Source organism: Vulpes vulpes, chromosome X (assembly GCF_048418805.1).
Source record: "Vulpes vulpes isolate BD-2025 chromosome X, VulVul3, whole genome shotgun sequence".
Lineage (NCBI taxonomy): Eukaryota > Metazoa > Chordata > Mammalia > Carnivora > Canidae > Vulpes > Vulpes vulpes.
Window position 1 is genome coordinate 40,057,169 of NC_132796.1, and position 18,378 is coordinate 40,075,546.

At 40.0% G+C, this 18,378-nt stretch overlaps 2 protein-coding genes and 1 long non-coding RNA gene across 11 annotated transcripts in view; 2 read left to right on the plus strand and 1 right to left on the minus strand.

The window, feature by feature from the left end:
* ZNF674 (zinc finger protein 674) overlaps positions 1-7,498 on the plus strand; it is a 27,850-nt gene extending 20,352 nt beyond the window's left edge. For all 7 annotated transcript variants that reach the window (XM_025982474.2, XM_025982477.2, XM_025982475.2 and 4 more), the window contains one exon: positions 4,139-7,498. In XM_025982474.2, the coding sequence (XP_025838259.1) occupies positions 4,139-5,643 (1,505 nt within the window). In that variant the 3' untranslated portion in view covers positions 5,644-7,498. The remainder of the gene's footprint in view (positions 1-4,138) is intronic.
* Positions 1-18,378, minus strand: part of KRBOX4 (KRAB box domain containing 4) — a 32,567-nt gene that overhangs the window by 1,641 nt on the left and 12,548 nt on the right. The window contains exons 6-7 of one of the 3 annotated variants that reach the window (XM_072743284.1): positions 8,664-8,701; positions 8,500-8,578 (exon numbers count right to left, since the gene is read on the minus strand). In XM_072743284.1, the coding sequence (XP_072599385.1) occupies positions 8,500-8,578; positions 8,664-8,701 (117 nt within the window). Of the gene's footprint in view, positions 1-5,967; positions 8,579-8,663; positions 8,702-18,378 lie in introns of those variants that run through there. The other 2 variants (XM_072743282.1, XM_072743283.1) reach the window with 2 other exon arrangements.
* On the plus strand, positions 7,618-9,203 carry LOC140596049 (uncharacterized). Its single transcript, XR_011998083.1, has 2 exons — positions 7,618-7,928; positions 8,861-9,203. It is a non-coding gene; the product is annotated as an uncharacterized lncRNA (long non-coding RNA).

Genomic DNA, 18,378 nt, shown 5'->3' on the forward strand with positions numbered 1-18,378 from the left:
TTTTCTGGGCATAATATAACTCTAGTTTAATGGGAAAAAGAGAAAGTAGTAAAATAAACCTACCTAATTTGCAATAAACATTCTTCCTGGGCAGCCTGGGTGGCTCAGCGGTTTAGCGCTGCCTTCAGCCCAGGGCATGATCCTGGAGACCCAGGATTGAGTTCCACATCGGGCTCCCTGTGTGGAGCCTGCTTCTCCCTCTGCCTGTGTCTCTGCCTCTCTCTCAATCTCTGTCTCTCATGAATAAATAAAATCTTTAAAAAAGACTCTTCCTTTTTAAATTTAAATTCAGTTAGCCAACATATAGTACATCATTAGTTTCAGATGTAGTGTTCATTGATTCATCAATTGCATATAACACCCAGTGCTCATTGCATCATGTGCCCTCCTTAATGCCTATCACTCAGTGACCCCATCCGCCTACCCACCTCCCCTTCAGCTTTACATGAGTTTTAATATCATGTTAAACCAATTCCCCAAGAATATGGGTTGCAGTTGGGTGGGCAGATAGAACTTCCTGAAATACACACACACACACACACACACACACACACACACACAATGGAATATCACCCAGCCATCAAAAAGAATGAAATCTTGCCATTTGGAACAGTATGGATGGAACTAGAGGGTATTATGCTATGTGAAACGAGTCAGAGAAAGACAAATACCATACAATCTTACTCGTATGTGGAATTTAAGAAACAAAACAGATGAACGTAGGAGAAGGGAAAGAAGAGAGGGAGGCAAACCATAAGAGACTGTACTAGAGAACAAACTGAAGGCCGTTGGAGGGGAGGGGGGTGGATATGCTAAACAGCAATGGGGATTAAGGAGGGCACTTGTGATGAGCACACTGGGTGCATATGTAAATGATGGATCACTAAATTCTACTCCTGAAATCAATACTATACTACATGTTTACTAAGTAGAACTTAAAACTTAAAAAAAAAAGTGGATGCCTAGATGGCTCAGTTGGTTAAATATCTTCCTTTGGCTCTAGTCATGATCCCAGCGTCCTGGGTTCGGGCTCCACATCAGGCTCCCTGCTTAACAGGGAGCCTCTCCCTCTGTGCGCTCTCTCTCTCTCTGTGCGCTCTCTCTCTCTCTCTCTCTCTCTTTTATTTGAAAGAGAGAGCTCAAATAAATAAATAAAACCTTAAAAAAACAATAGAGGTGGATGCTATGAAAGCATAGAGGGGAGGAAGTAATAACCTTGCCCAAATCTTTTCACAAACTCCCCCGCTGAAAAACAGTATGTGTCTCTCATTTTGTTCTAATTGTCTTTGGAAAACAAAGCTGATTTTTAAAAATACAATTTAATATGGTTCCCCTTTAACGGGGTTAATATATATTTATTGTGTATTACTATGTTAGTATTTCTTCTTTCTTGTATTTTCTATATATCCTGCTTCTTCTTTACCTCTTTTTTTTTAAAGACTTTATTTATTTTAGAGAGCAAGAGAGTAAGTGGAGAGGTAAGGGCAGAGGGAAAGGGAGAGAATCCCAAGCAGACTCTGTGCTGAGCATGGAACCCAATGTGTGGAGCTCAACACAACCTGAGCCAAAATCAAGAGTTGGATGCCCAACCAACTGAGCCACCTAGGTGCCCCTCTTTACCTCTTTTCTCTTGCCTTTACTGCATTTTTTTACCCCCACCTCCATTTTTTCCCTTTGGTTACTTTCCTCCTGAAAAATTTAAGTACCAAGCATTATTCTCAGCCAGACATTGTATGTGGCCAATTCCCTGCCTTTTCTTGTCCACAAACATCTTTATTTTTGTCATCTTTTCCTTGTGATCATCTATCTGGGGATAGAATTCTAAGATGACACCAAGCTTCTCTCCGGACTTTTAAGTACATTGTTTAATCTTTTAGTTTCTTTTATTGCTGATGAAGTCTGATGTTGAGCTCATTGTTTCTTTATAGCAATTCTAAAAATTTCTCCGTGGCAGCTTCCCATATGTACTTTCTGAATTGAAAGTCCTGTGGTTCCACTAAACTGTGTCCAGGTTCAGTTTTGCTCTTATTTACACACTCAGGACTCTGGACATTCAGTGGTAGGATGTGTACCTTTCTTCCATCCAGAAAACTATCGGTCATTGTCTCTTCAAATATTGCCTAGCTCAGAGGTTACCAAGACCACTACCATATTTAGAGATTTTTGAGGACTCGTGGGACTGGGCAGATAGTTGCATCTATAGCTACAATTTCTTACAGCAATGTAGTAAGGAGATTCCACTAGATCCAAAGGGAAAAGACACTAGCAGAGGCTGGATGAATCCACAAATAGGATTCCTTATGCTTGCTCTCTCCCTCCCAGGAGATCTAGGGTCATCCAGGGCACTCTTCTCCCGGCAGAGAAGCTGCAACAACATATGTGCCCAGGGAAGCCCATTAGAAACTCCACACTGCCAGTTGCTCTGCCTAGCATGTATACCCAAAATTTCAGACTCACAGAAGGAAAGGAGATGTGCAGCATAAATTACATTGTTTGTATTTTTTTTTAATCACATTGTTTGTATAAGCAGCCTCATCAGTTAGGGAATGGTGGAGACGTTCTTGATCTCCCAAGTTCCCAGATGTCAGCCAGGGCCCAGCCTTGCAAGCTAGCCTTTCTCAGTATGGCAGTCTCAGGACTGTCCTGTTAACCCTTTTCTTGGCATGTCCCGTCCCTTTTTCTCCAACCTTTCTGTTTAGATTTTCTATTAATCCCATGTTGGAACTTAACATTTTTCTATTTGTCTTGCCATATTCCCATTTTGTTAGCTCTTTATGCCACATTTTGGGTGATTTCCTAAGATCTCTCATCTGATTCATTAAATCTGTCTTTATCTGTGACTAATCTGTTCAACCTCTCTATTTAGAGTTTTAATAATGCCTATATTTTCTTTTATGCTTCTTTTCTCGTGTTCTCCCTCTTATCCCATAATATAGCTCTTAAACCCTGTTTCATTGAATATTTGAAATATACTTTTTAAAAAAGATTTTATTTATTTATTCATGAGAGACAGAGAGAGAGAGAGAGGCAGAGACACAGGCAGAGGGAGAAGCAGGCTCCATGCAGGGAGCCCGACATGGGACTCCATCCTGGGTCTCTAGGATCACGGCCCGGGCCAAAGGCAGCACTAAACTGCTGGGCCACCAGGGCTGCCTGAAATATACTTATTTTAAAGTCCAGATTATTCTGTTAGCTACAGTTCTAGGAATGGGAGTATCTTTAGTGTATCTGCTGATTATCTCTGAAGATGCTTCATTTCTTTGTGAGGTTTAAATTATTTTACTGTGAACTCTTCAGTGAGAATTGGTTTTCCTTAGAAGTGATGTGAGTCCTAAACTATAAAAAGATAAGAATGTATTTTTTAGAGTTTGCCACTGCTAGGAACCTACTAATCACAGGACCAATTTTCACGTTAATTATTCAGCTTGTGGGCTCTGTACCAAAATTATAATCCCTTCAGATTGAATTACACAAATGACTTTTGATTTCTTATATATAGTATCTTTATTTCCACTTTCCTTGACCGGTGGGGAGTCTTTCTAGCTCCCCGCTAACAATCATCGATGTTCCTTGTGATTCCAGCTTTAAGCGAGAATTACATATCAGTTTCCTGAACATTTTTGCCCTAGGTCTGGATTTCACTGCAGATCCTCAGCCTTCAGTTTCTGTTCATCCCATCACTTTAAATTTCTACTTCACTTTTGACACCTAATACATTTCTTGTTTTTTTTAATACTTTATTTATTCACAAGAGACACACAGAGAAAGAGAGAGAGAGAGAGGCAGAGACACAGGCAGAGGGAGAAGAGGCTCCATTCAGGGAGCCTGATGTGGGACTCGATCCTGGGTGCCTAGGATCATGCCCTGGGCCGAAGGCAGCACTAAACAGCTGAGCCACCCAGGCTGCCCCATTTCTTGGTTTTGAGCTTGACTATGAGTAAAATATTTTTGTTAAATATGGCCCACACTTTGTGTTTGCAGTCAGAGGAGGTGGTGCTAGTGGGAGATAGAGAAAGCCCATCCACATCAGCTCAAGTCCTTGATAGTTTACAGCAAGACATTTATAAACTAATTTTATTCCATAACATTATAGTAGGAATGTTTGCAAGTTTGATGAGTGTCTTGCATTTTTTTTTAGAATTCTGGCAAGTTGGTGACCAGATAGACAACCACAAGGAGAGCCAAGACAGACTTCTGTGGCAAACTGCATTAGTAGACAAGGAAGCACAGAAAGATCAAAGTGGCCAAGAATTCACAACCTTCAGAAAAATCATTTATCCAAACACAGACTTTGTTTCGATAAGACAGAGACTCCCCAAATATTATTCGTGGGGAAGGTGTTCAAAACATAATTTAAACTTTCTTTGTCAAAATAGAAGCTCTATGAGACAAAAAGATGATGAATATAAGGTACATTGGAAATCATGCTTCCATTCTAATCTTGATAAAGCTCAATCATTTGCAGAGACATTTTTTGAGCCTAATGAACATGGAAAAACCCTCCACCATAAGCAAGCACTTAATAAAACTCAAAGAATTCAAACTAGGGAGAAACTCTATGAGTGTTCTCAGTGTGGGAAAGTGTTTATGCAGAAAGCAAACCTCGTGGTACATCAGAGAACTCACACAGGAGAGAAGCCTTATGAATGCAGTGAATGTACAAAAGCCTTCAGCCAGAAATCAACCCTCATTGCACACCAGAGAACTCACACAGGGGAGAAGCCCTACAAATGCAGTGAATGTGGGAAAACATTTATACAGAAGTCAACTCTGGCTAAACATAAGCGAACTCACACAGCAGAGAAACCATTTGTATGTGGTGAATGTGCAAAAGCCTTTAAGAGTTCGTATCACCTTATTAGACATGAGAAAACACACATTAGACAAGCATTTTATGAAGGAGTCCACTGTGGTAAGTCCAGCCTTATGCATCAAAGGACACCTAAGGGTGAGAAAACTGAGTGTAATAAACATGGGAAACCCTTCAATGAGAAACACAACCCCATTAAACACCACACATTTCATACAAAAGAGAAACCTTATGATTGCAGTAAATGTGGAAAAAGCTTCAGGGGAAAATCACACCTCTCTGTTCATCAGAGAATTCATACAGGAGAGAAACCTTATGAGTGCCGCATATGTGGGAAGACTTTTAGTGGGAAATCACACCTCTCTGTCCATCATAGAACTCATACAGGAGAGAAGCCTTATGAATGCAGAAGATGTGGGAAAGCATTTGGTGAAAAGTCAACCCTTATTGTACACCACAGAACTCACACAGGAGAGAAACCCTATAAATGCAATGAATGTGGGAAAGCCTTCAGTGAGAAGTCACCACTGATAAAACATGAGAGAATTCATACAGGAGAGAGACCCTACAAATGCAGTAACTGTGAGAAAGCATTCAGTAGGAAGTCAACTCTAATTAAACATCAGAGAATCCACACAGGAGAAAAACCCTATGAATGCAGTGAATGTGGGAAAGCCTTCAGTGTGAAATCAACTCTCATTGTACATCACAGGACTCATACAGGAGAGAAACCCTATGAATGCAGGGATTGTGGAAAAGCCTTCAGTGGGAAGTCAACTCTCATGAAACATCAGAGAAGTCATACAGGAGATAAAACCTATAAAGATACTTGAGAATGAGATAATTTATTAGTCATGCCTCTTCATCCTGGGGAGTAACCTTATAAACATCAAGAATGTCAGAAACTCTTAGTATGTTATTTAATCTTCCTTTAGTATAATAAAAGGTATAAAAGCTTAATTCCAGAAGCATGTAATAAATCTGATTTTTTTTTTTACCCAGAATTCTTACCCATGAGTGGAAAATTCAGAAGTGGCAAAATTACAAGTGTATGGATGTGAGATGACCTTGAGAAAGAATTTAAGGGTCATTGCCTGTCAAGAGTATTTAATAAGTTTAGAAAACCATGTTAGCAAGTATGAGAGAAACATGTTCCATATTTTTAAAGAGATTTTATTTATTTGAGAGAGTGTGCATTAGTAAAGGGCAGAAGGAGAAGCCTTATGATTGCAGTAAATGTGGAAAAAGCTTCAGGGGAAAATCACACCTCTCTGTTCATCAGAGAATTGAGCATGGAGCCAGATGCAGGGCCCAATCCCAGGACCCCGAGATCATGCCCAGAGCTGAAACGAAGAGTCGGTCACCCAACCAACTGAGCTACCCAGGCACCCCCATGTTCCATATTCTATACCAAACATTTTGTGGGAAAGGTGCAGAGGTTGCAAACAAGCACTTAAATATAAAAAACAAGGTTTACTGTGGAGTAGAGTGCATTTTTGAAAGAACAGTATAGAACATAAACCATTAATCCTAGTTGGGGTAGACTCCTCCTGTTGTTTCTTAAACAAATAGAAAAATTGCTCCCTTAAAAAGCATGAGAGAGGGATCCCTGGGTGGCGCAGCAGTTTAGCGCCTGCCTTTGGCCCAGGGCGTGATCCTGGAGACCCGGGATCGAATCCCACGTTGGGCTCCCAGTGCATGGAGCCTGCTTCTCCCTCTGCCTATGTCTCTGCCTCTCTCTCTCTCTCTCTCTGTGTGACTATCATAAATAAATAAAAATTTAAAAAAAAACATGAGAGAGGTTGAGTCATCAGGATCCCTGAAACAAAGGGGCTAGAAGAGATCTTACATGTTTTTCATCATCTTAAGTACAAAAACGCAAATCTCACACAAAAGGCACACCTCACTTAGAAACAGTGCTAAAAATTTAATATTCTTTGTCTTTTAAGAAACAGTAATCAATCAGTTCATGGTGAGGCAATAAGAGAGTTTTAATTTTCAGAGTATCTCCTGTAACGGCAATATTTAAATTCCAAAACAAATGAATTGTATATCCTGTAATAGGCAATTGATTAAAATTTGATATATCTTTAAGGTGGGATAATATAGACCAATTAAAATTATCTTTATTATGTTTGAGGAAATGTTTATGGCAATCTGTTAAGTAAAAAACATTAAAAAACAATATACCCTATGATTTACATTATAAAAAAGTACACGGAAGGCTATGCACTATTGTATCAGTGATTCTGGGTGGTAGAAATATGGCAAATTTATGCTGAGTAAAATTATATGCCCATATATATTTGTATTTATATGTTTTAGATGTGTTTAGGTAGATACATATATTTGTATTATATTTATATATATTTTAGGTGTGTGTGTAGGTAGGTAGATACATAGAACAAAAAGCTAGGAAGGAAATATACCAAATTATTAATCAAATTATCATTTGGGTGTTGGGATCATTGATTTTTAAATGTTTTGAGTGTAGTCTCCAGAGACTAACAAATTGTTTAAGGTAATCCTGTGCATATTTAATTCTGTCTTCCCATCCATTTTCCCTTTCAGCTTTGTATTTGATCTTGAGAATATATTTTGCATGTTGAGAATGGGTATCCTGAGATTTTAATATCTGTATGTGATTTTTTTTCTATAAGAATAAAAATATCTCCACAGTTCACCAAATCCTGTGACAGAAGTTGTCAGCTAACAGATTTAACAGATGAGATGTAGTGAATGGTCAAAGAAACCACAAGTAATGAGACAAAACTGACTTTGGACACCAAATGAGCTTTAGCTCATTTCACTGTGATATCGGTGAATGATTTTTGCTCATATTCATTCCTTCTCATCCTAGCATCAGCAGTTGTATCAGGCACATCCTAGGTGACCCCAGTTCACTGTGCCCTATGTAAATCCTCTTCCCTTGAGTGTGGGCAAAACAGACTTGCGAGGCAGGCAAAGATGACGGAAGAGTACAGTCCCCAAGTCACCTGTCCCCACCAACTTACCTAGATCACTTTCAAATCATCCTGAAAACCTATGAATTCAGCCTGAGATTTAAAGAGAGAACAGCTGGAATGCTACAGTGAGAAGAGTTCATGCTTCTATCAAGGTAGGAAGACGTTAAAAAAAATAAATAAAAAAGCATCCACGGGGGGAGAGGTCCCGCGAGGAGCTGGGCTAAGGCTGCGCGGCGAGTGCCCCCAAGACAGAAAAGCCCAGTCCCCGAGAAGTAGGAGCTTTACTAACCTTCCCGGATGGAGGGGCGCTGGTAGGGAGCTCGGGCAGGATCCCAGGAGGGGCGGGGAAGCCCTCAGGCTCCCAGGGGCACTAACAGAGGAACTGCACCCCAGGGGAGAGTGCGCCACACAGCTGGGCCAAGTTCCCTAAAGGCCTGGAGCAGGCGCCCAGCAGGGCCGGGAGCAGCTCAGCTCAGGTGGCTCAGGTGGCGGCTCTGCACGGAGGGGGCTGCGCGGCCCCGGGAGTGCAATTGCAGCAGTGCAGGCCCCAGAACCCAGGGGACACAGCCCAGGATCCGGCACTCCCCCCGGGACAGGCAGAGGCCAGGAGGACACAGGACAGCCAGGACGCTCCTGCTGCCAGGCGACCCCAAGCTGTGCAGATTGGTGACCCCCGCCCCTGGAGCATCCAGGCCCCTGTGGACTGGGAGCTGCGGTACTTACTGTGGGAGCTGACTCCAGGGATGGACAGCTGGCCGCTGCCACTGTTGTTGTTCCTCCTGGTGTCACCTTGTACCTGGGACTGAGCAGGGGCATCACAGGATAAACAGCTCCCACTGAGCTGTGCACCTGGCAGGGGGCTGGGCAGCTCCCCCAGGTATACACACCTGAATCAACACATCAGGCCCCTCTTCCAGAAGACCAGCTGGAAGAACAGGGGAAAAGCAAGTTATTGACCAAGCAGCGCTGGAAAGTTGCAGAAGTCGAGGGATTTACAGTATATAGAATCAGAGGATAGTCCCCCTTGTTTTTTGTTTTCTGTTTGTTACCCCTCCTTTTTCCCTTCTTTTTCTCCTTTTTCCAGTGCAACTTGTTTTTGGCCACTCTGCACTGAGCAAAATGACTAGAAGGAAAAACTCCCCACAAAAGAAAGAATCAGAAACAGTCCTCTCTCCCACAGAGTTACAGAATTTGGATTACAATGCAATGTCAGAAAGCCAATTCAGAAACACAATTATAAAACTACTGGTGGCTCTAGAAAAAAGCATAAAGGATTCAAGAGACTTCGTGACTGCAGAATTTAGATCTAATCAGGCCAAAATTAAAAATCAATTAAATGAGATGCAATCCAAACTGGAGGTCCTAATGACGAGGGTTAATGAGGTAGAAGAACAAGTGAGTGACATAGAAGACAAGTTGATGGCAAGGAAGGAAGCTGAGGAAAAAAGAGAAAAACAAAAGATCATGAGGAAAGGTTAAGGGAAATAAATGACAGCCTCAGAAGGAAAAATCTACGTTTAATTGGGGTTCCAGAGGGCGCCAAAAGGGACAGAGGACCAGAAAGGGTATTTGAACAAATCATAGATGAGAACTTCCCTAACTTGGGAAGGGAAATAGGCATTCAGATCCAGGAGTTAGATCCCCCCCCCCTTAAAATCAATAAAAACCGTTCACAACCCCAACATTTAATAGTGAAACTTGCAAATTCCAAAGATAAAGAGAAGATCCTTAAAGCAGCAACAGACAAGAGATCCCTAAACTTTATGGGGAGAAGTATTAGGTTAACAGCAGACCTCTCCAGAGACCTGGCAGGCCAGAAAGCACTGGCAGGATTTTTCAGGGTCCTAAATGAGAAGAAGATGCAGCCAAGAATACTTGAGCAAGGCTCTCATTCAGAATAGAAGGAGAGATAAAGAGCTTCCAACATAGGCAGAAACTGAAAGAATATGCGACCACCAAACCAGCTCTGCAAGAAATATTAAGAGGGACTCTGTAAAAGAAAGAGGAAGTCCAAGAAAAACAATCCACAAAAACAGGGACTGAGTAGGTATCATGATGACACTAACTTCATATCTTTCAATAGTAACTCTGAACGTGAATGGGCTTAATGACCACATCAAAAGGCACAGGGTTTCAGACTGGGTAAAAAAGCAAGACCCATCTATTTGCTGTCTACAAGAGACTCATTTTAGACATAAGGACACCTACAGCCTGAAAATAAAAGGTTGGGGAACCATTTACCATTCAGATGGTCCTCAAAAGAAAGCAGGGGTAGCCATCCTCATATAAGATAAAGTTTATCCCGAAGACTGTAGTAAGAGATGAAGAGGGACACTATATCATACTTAAAGGATCTATCCAACAAGAGGACCTAACAATCATGAATATTATGCCACTAATGCGGGAGCGGGCAAGTATATCAATCAATTAATAACCAAAGTTAAGACATACTTAGATAATAATACACTTATACTGGGAGACTTGAACACGGCACTTTCTGCAATTGATAGATTTTCGAAGCACAGCATTTCCAAAGAGACAAGCTTTAAATGATACACTAGACCACATGGATTTCACAGATATTTACAGAACTTTACATCCAAATGAAGTGAATACACATTCTTCTCAAGTGCACATGGAACTTTCTCCAGAATAGACCACATACTGGGTCACAAATCAGGTTTTAACTGATACCAAAAGATGGGATTATCCCTTGCATTTTTCAGACCATAATGGCTTTGAAACTAGGACTAAACCACAAAAGGAAGTTGGGAAGTAATTGAAACATGTGGAGGTTAAATACCATCCTGCTAAAAGATGAAAGGGTCAACCAGGAAATCTGAGAAGAATTAAAAAGATTCATGGAAACTAATGAGAATGAAGATACAACCATTCAAAATCTTTGGGATACAGCAAAAGCAGTCCTGAGGGGGAAATACCTCACAATACAAGCATCCATCCAAAAACTGGAAAGAACTCAAATACAAAAGCTAACCTTGTACCTAAAGGAGCTGGAGAAAAAATAGCAAACAGATCCTACACCCAGCAGAAGAAGACAGTTAAAAAAGACTCGAGCGGTACTCAATGAAATAGTGACCAGAAGAACTGTGGAACAGATCAACAAAACCAGGAGTTGGTTCTTTGAAAGAATTACTAAGATAGATAAACCATTAGCCAGCCTTATTAAAAACAAAAGAGAAAAGACTCAAATTAATAAAATCACCAATACCAAAGAAATACAAACGATTTAAAAACTTATGAGCAGCTATATGCCAATAAATTAGGCAATCTAGAAGAAATGGACACATTTCTAGAAAACCACAAACTACCAAGACTGGAACAGGAAGAAATAGAAAACCCAAACAGGCCGATAACCAGGGAGGAAATTGAAGCAGTCATCAAAAACCTCCCAAGACACAAAAGTCCAGGGCCAGATGGCTTCCCAGGGGAATTCTATCAATTGTTTAAAGAAGAAACAATACCTAAAGCTGTTCCGAAAGATAGACAGAGATGGAGTACTTCCAAATTCATTCTATGAGGCCAGCATCACCTTAATTCCAAAACCAAAGACCCCACCAAAAAGGAGAATTATAGACCAATATCCCTAATGAACACAGATGCAAAAATTCTCAACAAGATACTAGCCAATAGGACCCAACAGTATATTAAGAAAATGATTCACCATGACCAAGTGGGATTTATCCCCGGGATGCAAGGCTGGTTCAACACTGGTAAAGCAATCAACGTGATAGATCATATCAACAAGAGAAAAAACAGGAACCATATGATCCTCTCATTAGATGGAGAGAAAGCATTTGACAAAATACAGCATCCATTCCTGATCAAAACTCTTCAGAGTGTAGGGATAGAGGGAACATTCCTCACATCTTAAAAGCAATCTATGAAAAGCCCACAGCAAATATTATTCTTAATGGGGAAACACTGGGAGCCTTTACCCTAAGATCAGGAACACGACAGGGATGTCCACTCTCACTACTGCTATTCAACATAGTACTAGAAGTCCTAGCCTCAGCAATCAGACAACAAAAAGACATTAAAGGCATTCAAATGGGCAAAGAAGAAGTCAAACTCTCCTTCTTTGCAGATGACATGATCCTGTACATAGAAAAGCCAAAAGACTCCACCCCAAGATTGCTAGAACTCATACAGCAATTCGGCAGTGTGGCAGGATACAAAATCAATGCCCAGAAATCAGTGGCATTTCTATACACTAACAATGAGACTGAAGAAAGAGAAATCAAGGAGTCAATCCCATTTATAACTGCACCCAAAAGCATAAGATACCTGGGAATACACCTAACCAAAAAAGGTAAAGGACCTATACCCTAAAAACTACAGAACACTTCTGAAAGAAATTGAGGAAGACACAAAGAGATGGAAAAATATTCCATGCTCATGGATTGGAAGAATTAATATTGTGAAAATGTCTATGCTACCCAGGGCAATTTACACGTTTAATGCAATCCCTCTCAAAATACCATGGACTTTTTTCAGAGAGTTGGAACAAATCATCTTAAGATTTGTGTGGAATCAGAAAAGACCTCGAATAGTCAGGGGAATATTAAAAACGAAAACCAGGGCCGAGGGCATCATAATGCCAGATTTCAGGTTGTAATGCTACAAAGCTGTGATCATCAAGACAGTGTGGTACTGGCACAAAAACAGACACCTAGATCAATGGAATAGAATAGAGCATCCAGAAATGGCCCCTCAACTCTATGGTCAACTAATATTTGACAAAGGAGGAAAGACTATCCACTGGCAAAAGGACAGTCTCTTCAATAAATGGTGCTGGGAAAATTGGACAGCCACATGCAGAAGAATGAAACCAGACCATTCTCTTACACCATACACAAAGATAAACTCAAAATGGATGAAAGATCTAAAAGTGAGACAAGAATCCATCAAAATCCTAGAGGAGAACACAGGCAACACCCCTTTTGAACTTGGCCACAGCAACTTCTTGCAAGATACATCCATGAAGGCAAGGGAAACAAGAGCAAAAATGAACTATTGAGACTTCATCAAGATAAAAAGCTTCTGCACAGCAAAAAAAAACAGCAAGAAACTAAAAGACAACCTACAGAATGGGAGAAGATATTTGCAAATGACCTAAAAGATAAAGGACTAGTATCCAAGATCTATAAAGAACTTATTAAACTCAACAGCAAAGAAACAAACGATCCAATCATGAAATGGGCAAAAGATGTGAACAGAAATCTCACAGAGGAAGACATAGACATGGGCAAGCACAAGAGAAAATGCTCCACATCACTTGCCATCAGGGAAATACAAATCAAAACCACAATGAGATACCACCTCACACCAGTGAGAATGGGGAAAATTAACAAGACAGGAAACCACAAGTGTTGGAGAGGATGTGGAGAAAGGGGAACCCTCTTGCACTGTTGGTGGGAATGTGAACTGGTACAGCCACTCTGGACAACTGTGTGGAGGTTCCTCAAAGAGTTAAAAATAGAACTGTCCTACAACCCAGCAATTGCACTGCTAGGGATTTACCCCAAAGATACAGATGCAGTGAAACACCGGAACACCTGCACCCCAATGTTTATAGCAACAATGTCCACAATCGCCAAACTGTGGAAGGAGCCTCAATGTCCATCGAAAGATGAATGGATAAAGATGTGGTCTATGTATACAATGGAATATTACTCAGCCATTAGGAACAACAAATACCCACCATTTGTTTTGATGTGGATGGAACTGGAGGGTATTATGCTGAGTGAAATAAGTCAATAGAAGAAGGACAAACATTATATGGTCTAATTCATTTGGGGAATATAAATAATAGTGAAAGGGAATAAGGTGGAAAGGAAAGAAAAATGAGTGAAAATATCAGTGAGGGTGACAAAATATGAGACACCTAACTCTGGGAAAACGAACAAGGGGTGCTGGAAGTGGAGGTGGGCGAGGGGTTGGGGTGACTGGGTGACAGGCACTGACGGGGGCACTTGGCAGGATGAGCACTGGGTGTTATACTATATGTTGGCAAACTGAACTCCAATTTAAAAAAAAAGTTAAGAAAAAAGGAAATGAACCATGTGTTGAAACTTAAGTCCACAGAAAAACTTTCATGTAGCAATAACAGCTTTATAGTGGCTTTATTTACAATGGTCCAAAACTGGAAGCAGCCTAGAAGCCCTTTAGCAGCTGAAAGGATGAACGAACTGGTACATCCATACAAGGAATATTGCTTGGCCATACAAGGAAATGAGCTACCAAGCTGCAGAAAGATTGCAGAAAGATCCTTAGATGCTTATGGCAAATGGAAAGAACAGTTAGATAAACTGTGGCAGATCCATTTAGTGGAATACTAGTCAGTGACAAACAAGAAGAAAATACTAATAAAAAAACCAGATGACTCCCCAAGAATTATGCTGAGTGTAAAGAATCAATCCCATAAGAGTACATACTACATGACTCCATTTGTATAATATTCTTGAAAAAAACAAAATTATAAAAATGGAGAACAAATTAGTACTTGCCAGCTTTAAGGAGAGGTAAGGGTAGGGGTAGGAAGATGTGGGCAACCACGAATTAGCTGGAGTAACTGAACCAAACAGGCCCGGATTTGCATCCCTCATTCACGCAAAAGGCTCGGGAGCCTAAAGGGTGAATAGTTGGTAGACACTTGAGAAAGGGCTTGAGCAATGGTTCTCAGGGCTAGCTTGTGCGTGATCGCCCACATAACACAATAGATACAACTTATTCTGACCTGGCCATAAATGTAAATAAGGGTCTGTCTGTCCTTGCTGGTCTGTTTACCATACCTAATATTCCTTTGAAGTATGCACATCTGGAGCAACAAGCTTATCTATTTACCAAGGTCTTCTGGCACCTGTGAGTCTGTCTTGCATGCTGAGAAAAGGGAACTTTGGAGGGTTTCACAAACCTGCTAAAAATAAACACCTTCTTGGCTTTGTTTTGCTCATGCTATAAAATGTTGTAAAACCTTGAATAAAGCTGGCACTGTTTGGACATCATCCACTGTGTCCCTCCTGTCCCCATCTCTTTACTTTTCTTTTATTTTCCTCATCCCCTTATCCTCAGGACCCTGATCGTGTTGCTGCAGCGCACACAACAGGAAGAAATGAATATGGCTATAAAATTCCTTATGGTGATGGAAATATTCTGTATCTTACTTGCATTCGTGTCAATATCCTGGTTGTATTTTGTACTATAGTTTTGTAAGATGTCACCACTGGGGACACTGCGTAAGGGTACAGGAAATATCTCTGTACTGTTTCCTATCAGTGCATGAGAATCTAGTTATCCCAAAATAGAAGTCTAACTTAAAAAATAATCTGATATTCCAAAGAGAGGAATGAGGAAGCAAGACAACAACAACCAAAGAAGAGAGGACAAAAAGAAAAGAAAATGACAGACTTAAATCCAACAATATACATAATTACGTAACATGTAAGAAAAAAAACACAATCATATCGATTAATACATAAAAGCATTTGCAACATTCAGTACCCAGTCATGATAAAGCTTCTCAGAAAACCAGGATTAGAAGGAAATGTCCTCAACTTTTACCAGGCATTGATGAAAAACCCTACAATTTAAATTATACCTAATGGTGAAAGAATGAATGTTTTTGGCCCAAGCTCAGGAATGAGGTAAGGATGTTCCTCTCCCTATACCTAGTCAACATTATACTGAAGATCTTAGCTGGTAGAATAAGGCAAGAAAAAGAAATAAAAGTATCTAGATCGGAAAGGAAGAAATAAAATGGTTGTTTTTTTCACAAAAACAAGATTATTCACATAGAAAATATGAAACTATACACAAAAAAGCTACTAGCACTAATATGTGAGCTGAGGAAGACCCCAGGATATAAAGTCAATATAGAAAAAACAATAAAATTTCTGTAAACTAGCAATGACCAATGGAAATCTGAAATTAAAAAAAAAAAACCCACACAGCACATAAACCTGAATCAAAAGACACAGGGTATCAGACTGGATAAAAAAGCAAGATCATCAATATGCTGTCTGCAAGAGACTCATTTTAGACCCAAAGTCACCTCCAGATTGAAAGTGAGGTGGTAGCAAGCCATTTATCATGCTAATGGACATCAAAAGAAAGCTGGTGTAGCAATCCTTACATCAGACAAATTAAATGTTAAACCAAATACTGTAATAAGAGATGAGGAAGGACACTCTCATAATTAAGGAAGATCTAACAATTATAAATATTTATACCCCTAACAAGGGAGCAACCAATTATATAAACCAATTAATAACAAAATTAAACCCATTGATAATAATACAATAATAGTAGGAGACTTTAACATCCCACTCTCAGCAATGAAGACCAATGGACAGATCATCTAAGCAGGAGATCAACAAGGAATCAAGGGCTTTGAATGACACACTGGACCAAATGGACTTCACAGATATGTTCAGAACATTCCATCAGAAAGCAACAGAATGGGGCAGCCCGGGTGGCTCAGCAGTTTAGCACTGCCTTCAGCCCAGGGCGTGATCCTGGAGAACCTGGGATCGAGTCCGACGTCAGGCTTCCTGTATGGAGCCTGCTTCTCCCTCTGCCTGTGTCTCTGCCTATCTCTATGTGTGTGTGTCTCTCATGAATAAATAAATAAAATCTTTAAAAAAAAAAAGAAAGCAACAGAATACACATTCTTCTTGAGTGCACATGGAATATTCTCCAGAAGAGACCACATACTGGGTCACAAATCAGGTCTCAACTGGTACCAAAAGACTGGGATCATTCCCTACATATTTTCAGACCATAATGCTTTGAAACTTAACTCAATCACAAGAAGAAATTTGAAAGAACTCAAATACATGGAGGTTAAAGAGCATCCTACTAAAGAATGAATAGGTCAACCAGGAAATTAAAGAATTTAAAAAATTCATAGAAACAAATGAAAATGAAAACACAACTGTTCAAAATCTTTGGGATACAGCAATTAGAGCCCAAAGCAAATATCATTCTCAATGAGGAAAAACTGAGAGCTTCTCCCCTAAGGTCAGGCACATGGCAGGGATGTCCACTCTCACTACCATTGTTCAACATAGTACTTGAAGTCCTAGCCTCAGCAATTAGACAACAAAAAGAAATAAAAGGCATCCAAATCAGCAAAGGAGAAGTAAAACTCTCATGACATGATACTCTATGTGGAAAAACCAAAAGATTCCACCTCAAAATTGTTAGAACCCATACAGGAATTCAGCAAAGTGGCAGGATATAAAATCAATGCACAGAAATCAGCTGCATTTCTATACATTAACAGTGATACAGAAGAAAGAGAAATTAAGGAGTAGATCCCATTTACAATTGCACCAAAACCGTAAGATACTTAGCAATAAACCTAACCAAAGAGGCAAAGGATCTATACTCCGAAAACTACAGAACACTCATGAAAGAAATTGAGGAAGACCGAAAGAAATGGAAAAAAATGCTCCATGCTCATGGTTTGGAAGAACAAATATTATTAAAATATCTATGTTACCTAGAGCAATCTACACAGTCAATGCAATCCCTATCAAAATACCATCGGGATCCATGGGTGGCGCAGCGGTTTGGCGCCTGCCTTTGGCCCAGGGCGCGATCCTGGAGACCCGGGATCGAATCCCACATCGGGCTCCTGGTGCATGGAGCCTGCTTCTCCCTCTGCCTGTGTCTCTGCCTCTCTCTCTCTCTCTGTGACTATCATAAATAAATAAAAATATAAAAAAAAATACCATCAACTTATTTCACAGAGTTAGAACAAATAATCCTAAAATTTGTATGGAACCACAAAGTACCCCAAATAGCCAAAGGAATGCTGAAAAAGAAAACTAAAGCTGGTGGCATCACAATGCCAGACATCAAGCTCTATTACAAAGCTGTAATATCAAGATAGTATGGTATGGTAGAAAAACAGACACAGAGATCAATGGGATAGAAGAGAGAACCCAGAAATGGACCCACAACTATATGATCAACTAATTTTGACAAAGCAGGAAGGAATATCCAATTTAAAAAAAACAGTCTCTTCAACAAATGGGGTTGCGAAAATCAGCCACATGCAATAGAATTAAACTGAACCATTTTCTCACACCATACACAAAAATAGACTCAAAATAGATGAAAGACCTACAAGTGAGACAGGAATCCATAAAATCCTAGAGAACACAGGCAGCAACCTCTCTGACCTCAACCACATCAAATTCTTGCTAGACACGTCTCCAAAGGGAAGGGAAATAAAGGCAAAAATGAACTATTGGCACATCATCAAGATAAAAAGCTTCTGCAGAGCAAAGGAAACAGTCGACAAAACCAAAAGACAACTGACAGAATGGGAGAAGATATTTGCAAATGACACATCAGATAAAGGGCTAGTATAAAGAATTTATTGAACTTAACACCCAAAGAACAAATAATTCAAACAAGAAATGAGCAGAAAACATGCACAGACATTTCTCCAAAAAAGACATACAAATGGTCAACAACTGAAAAAGTCCTCAGTAACACTTGGCATTTAAACAAAAAAATTAATAATAAAATAAAAAAACACAACCTTTACTGAATATCTTAAAAAACCCTTAT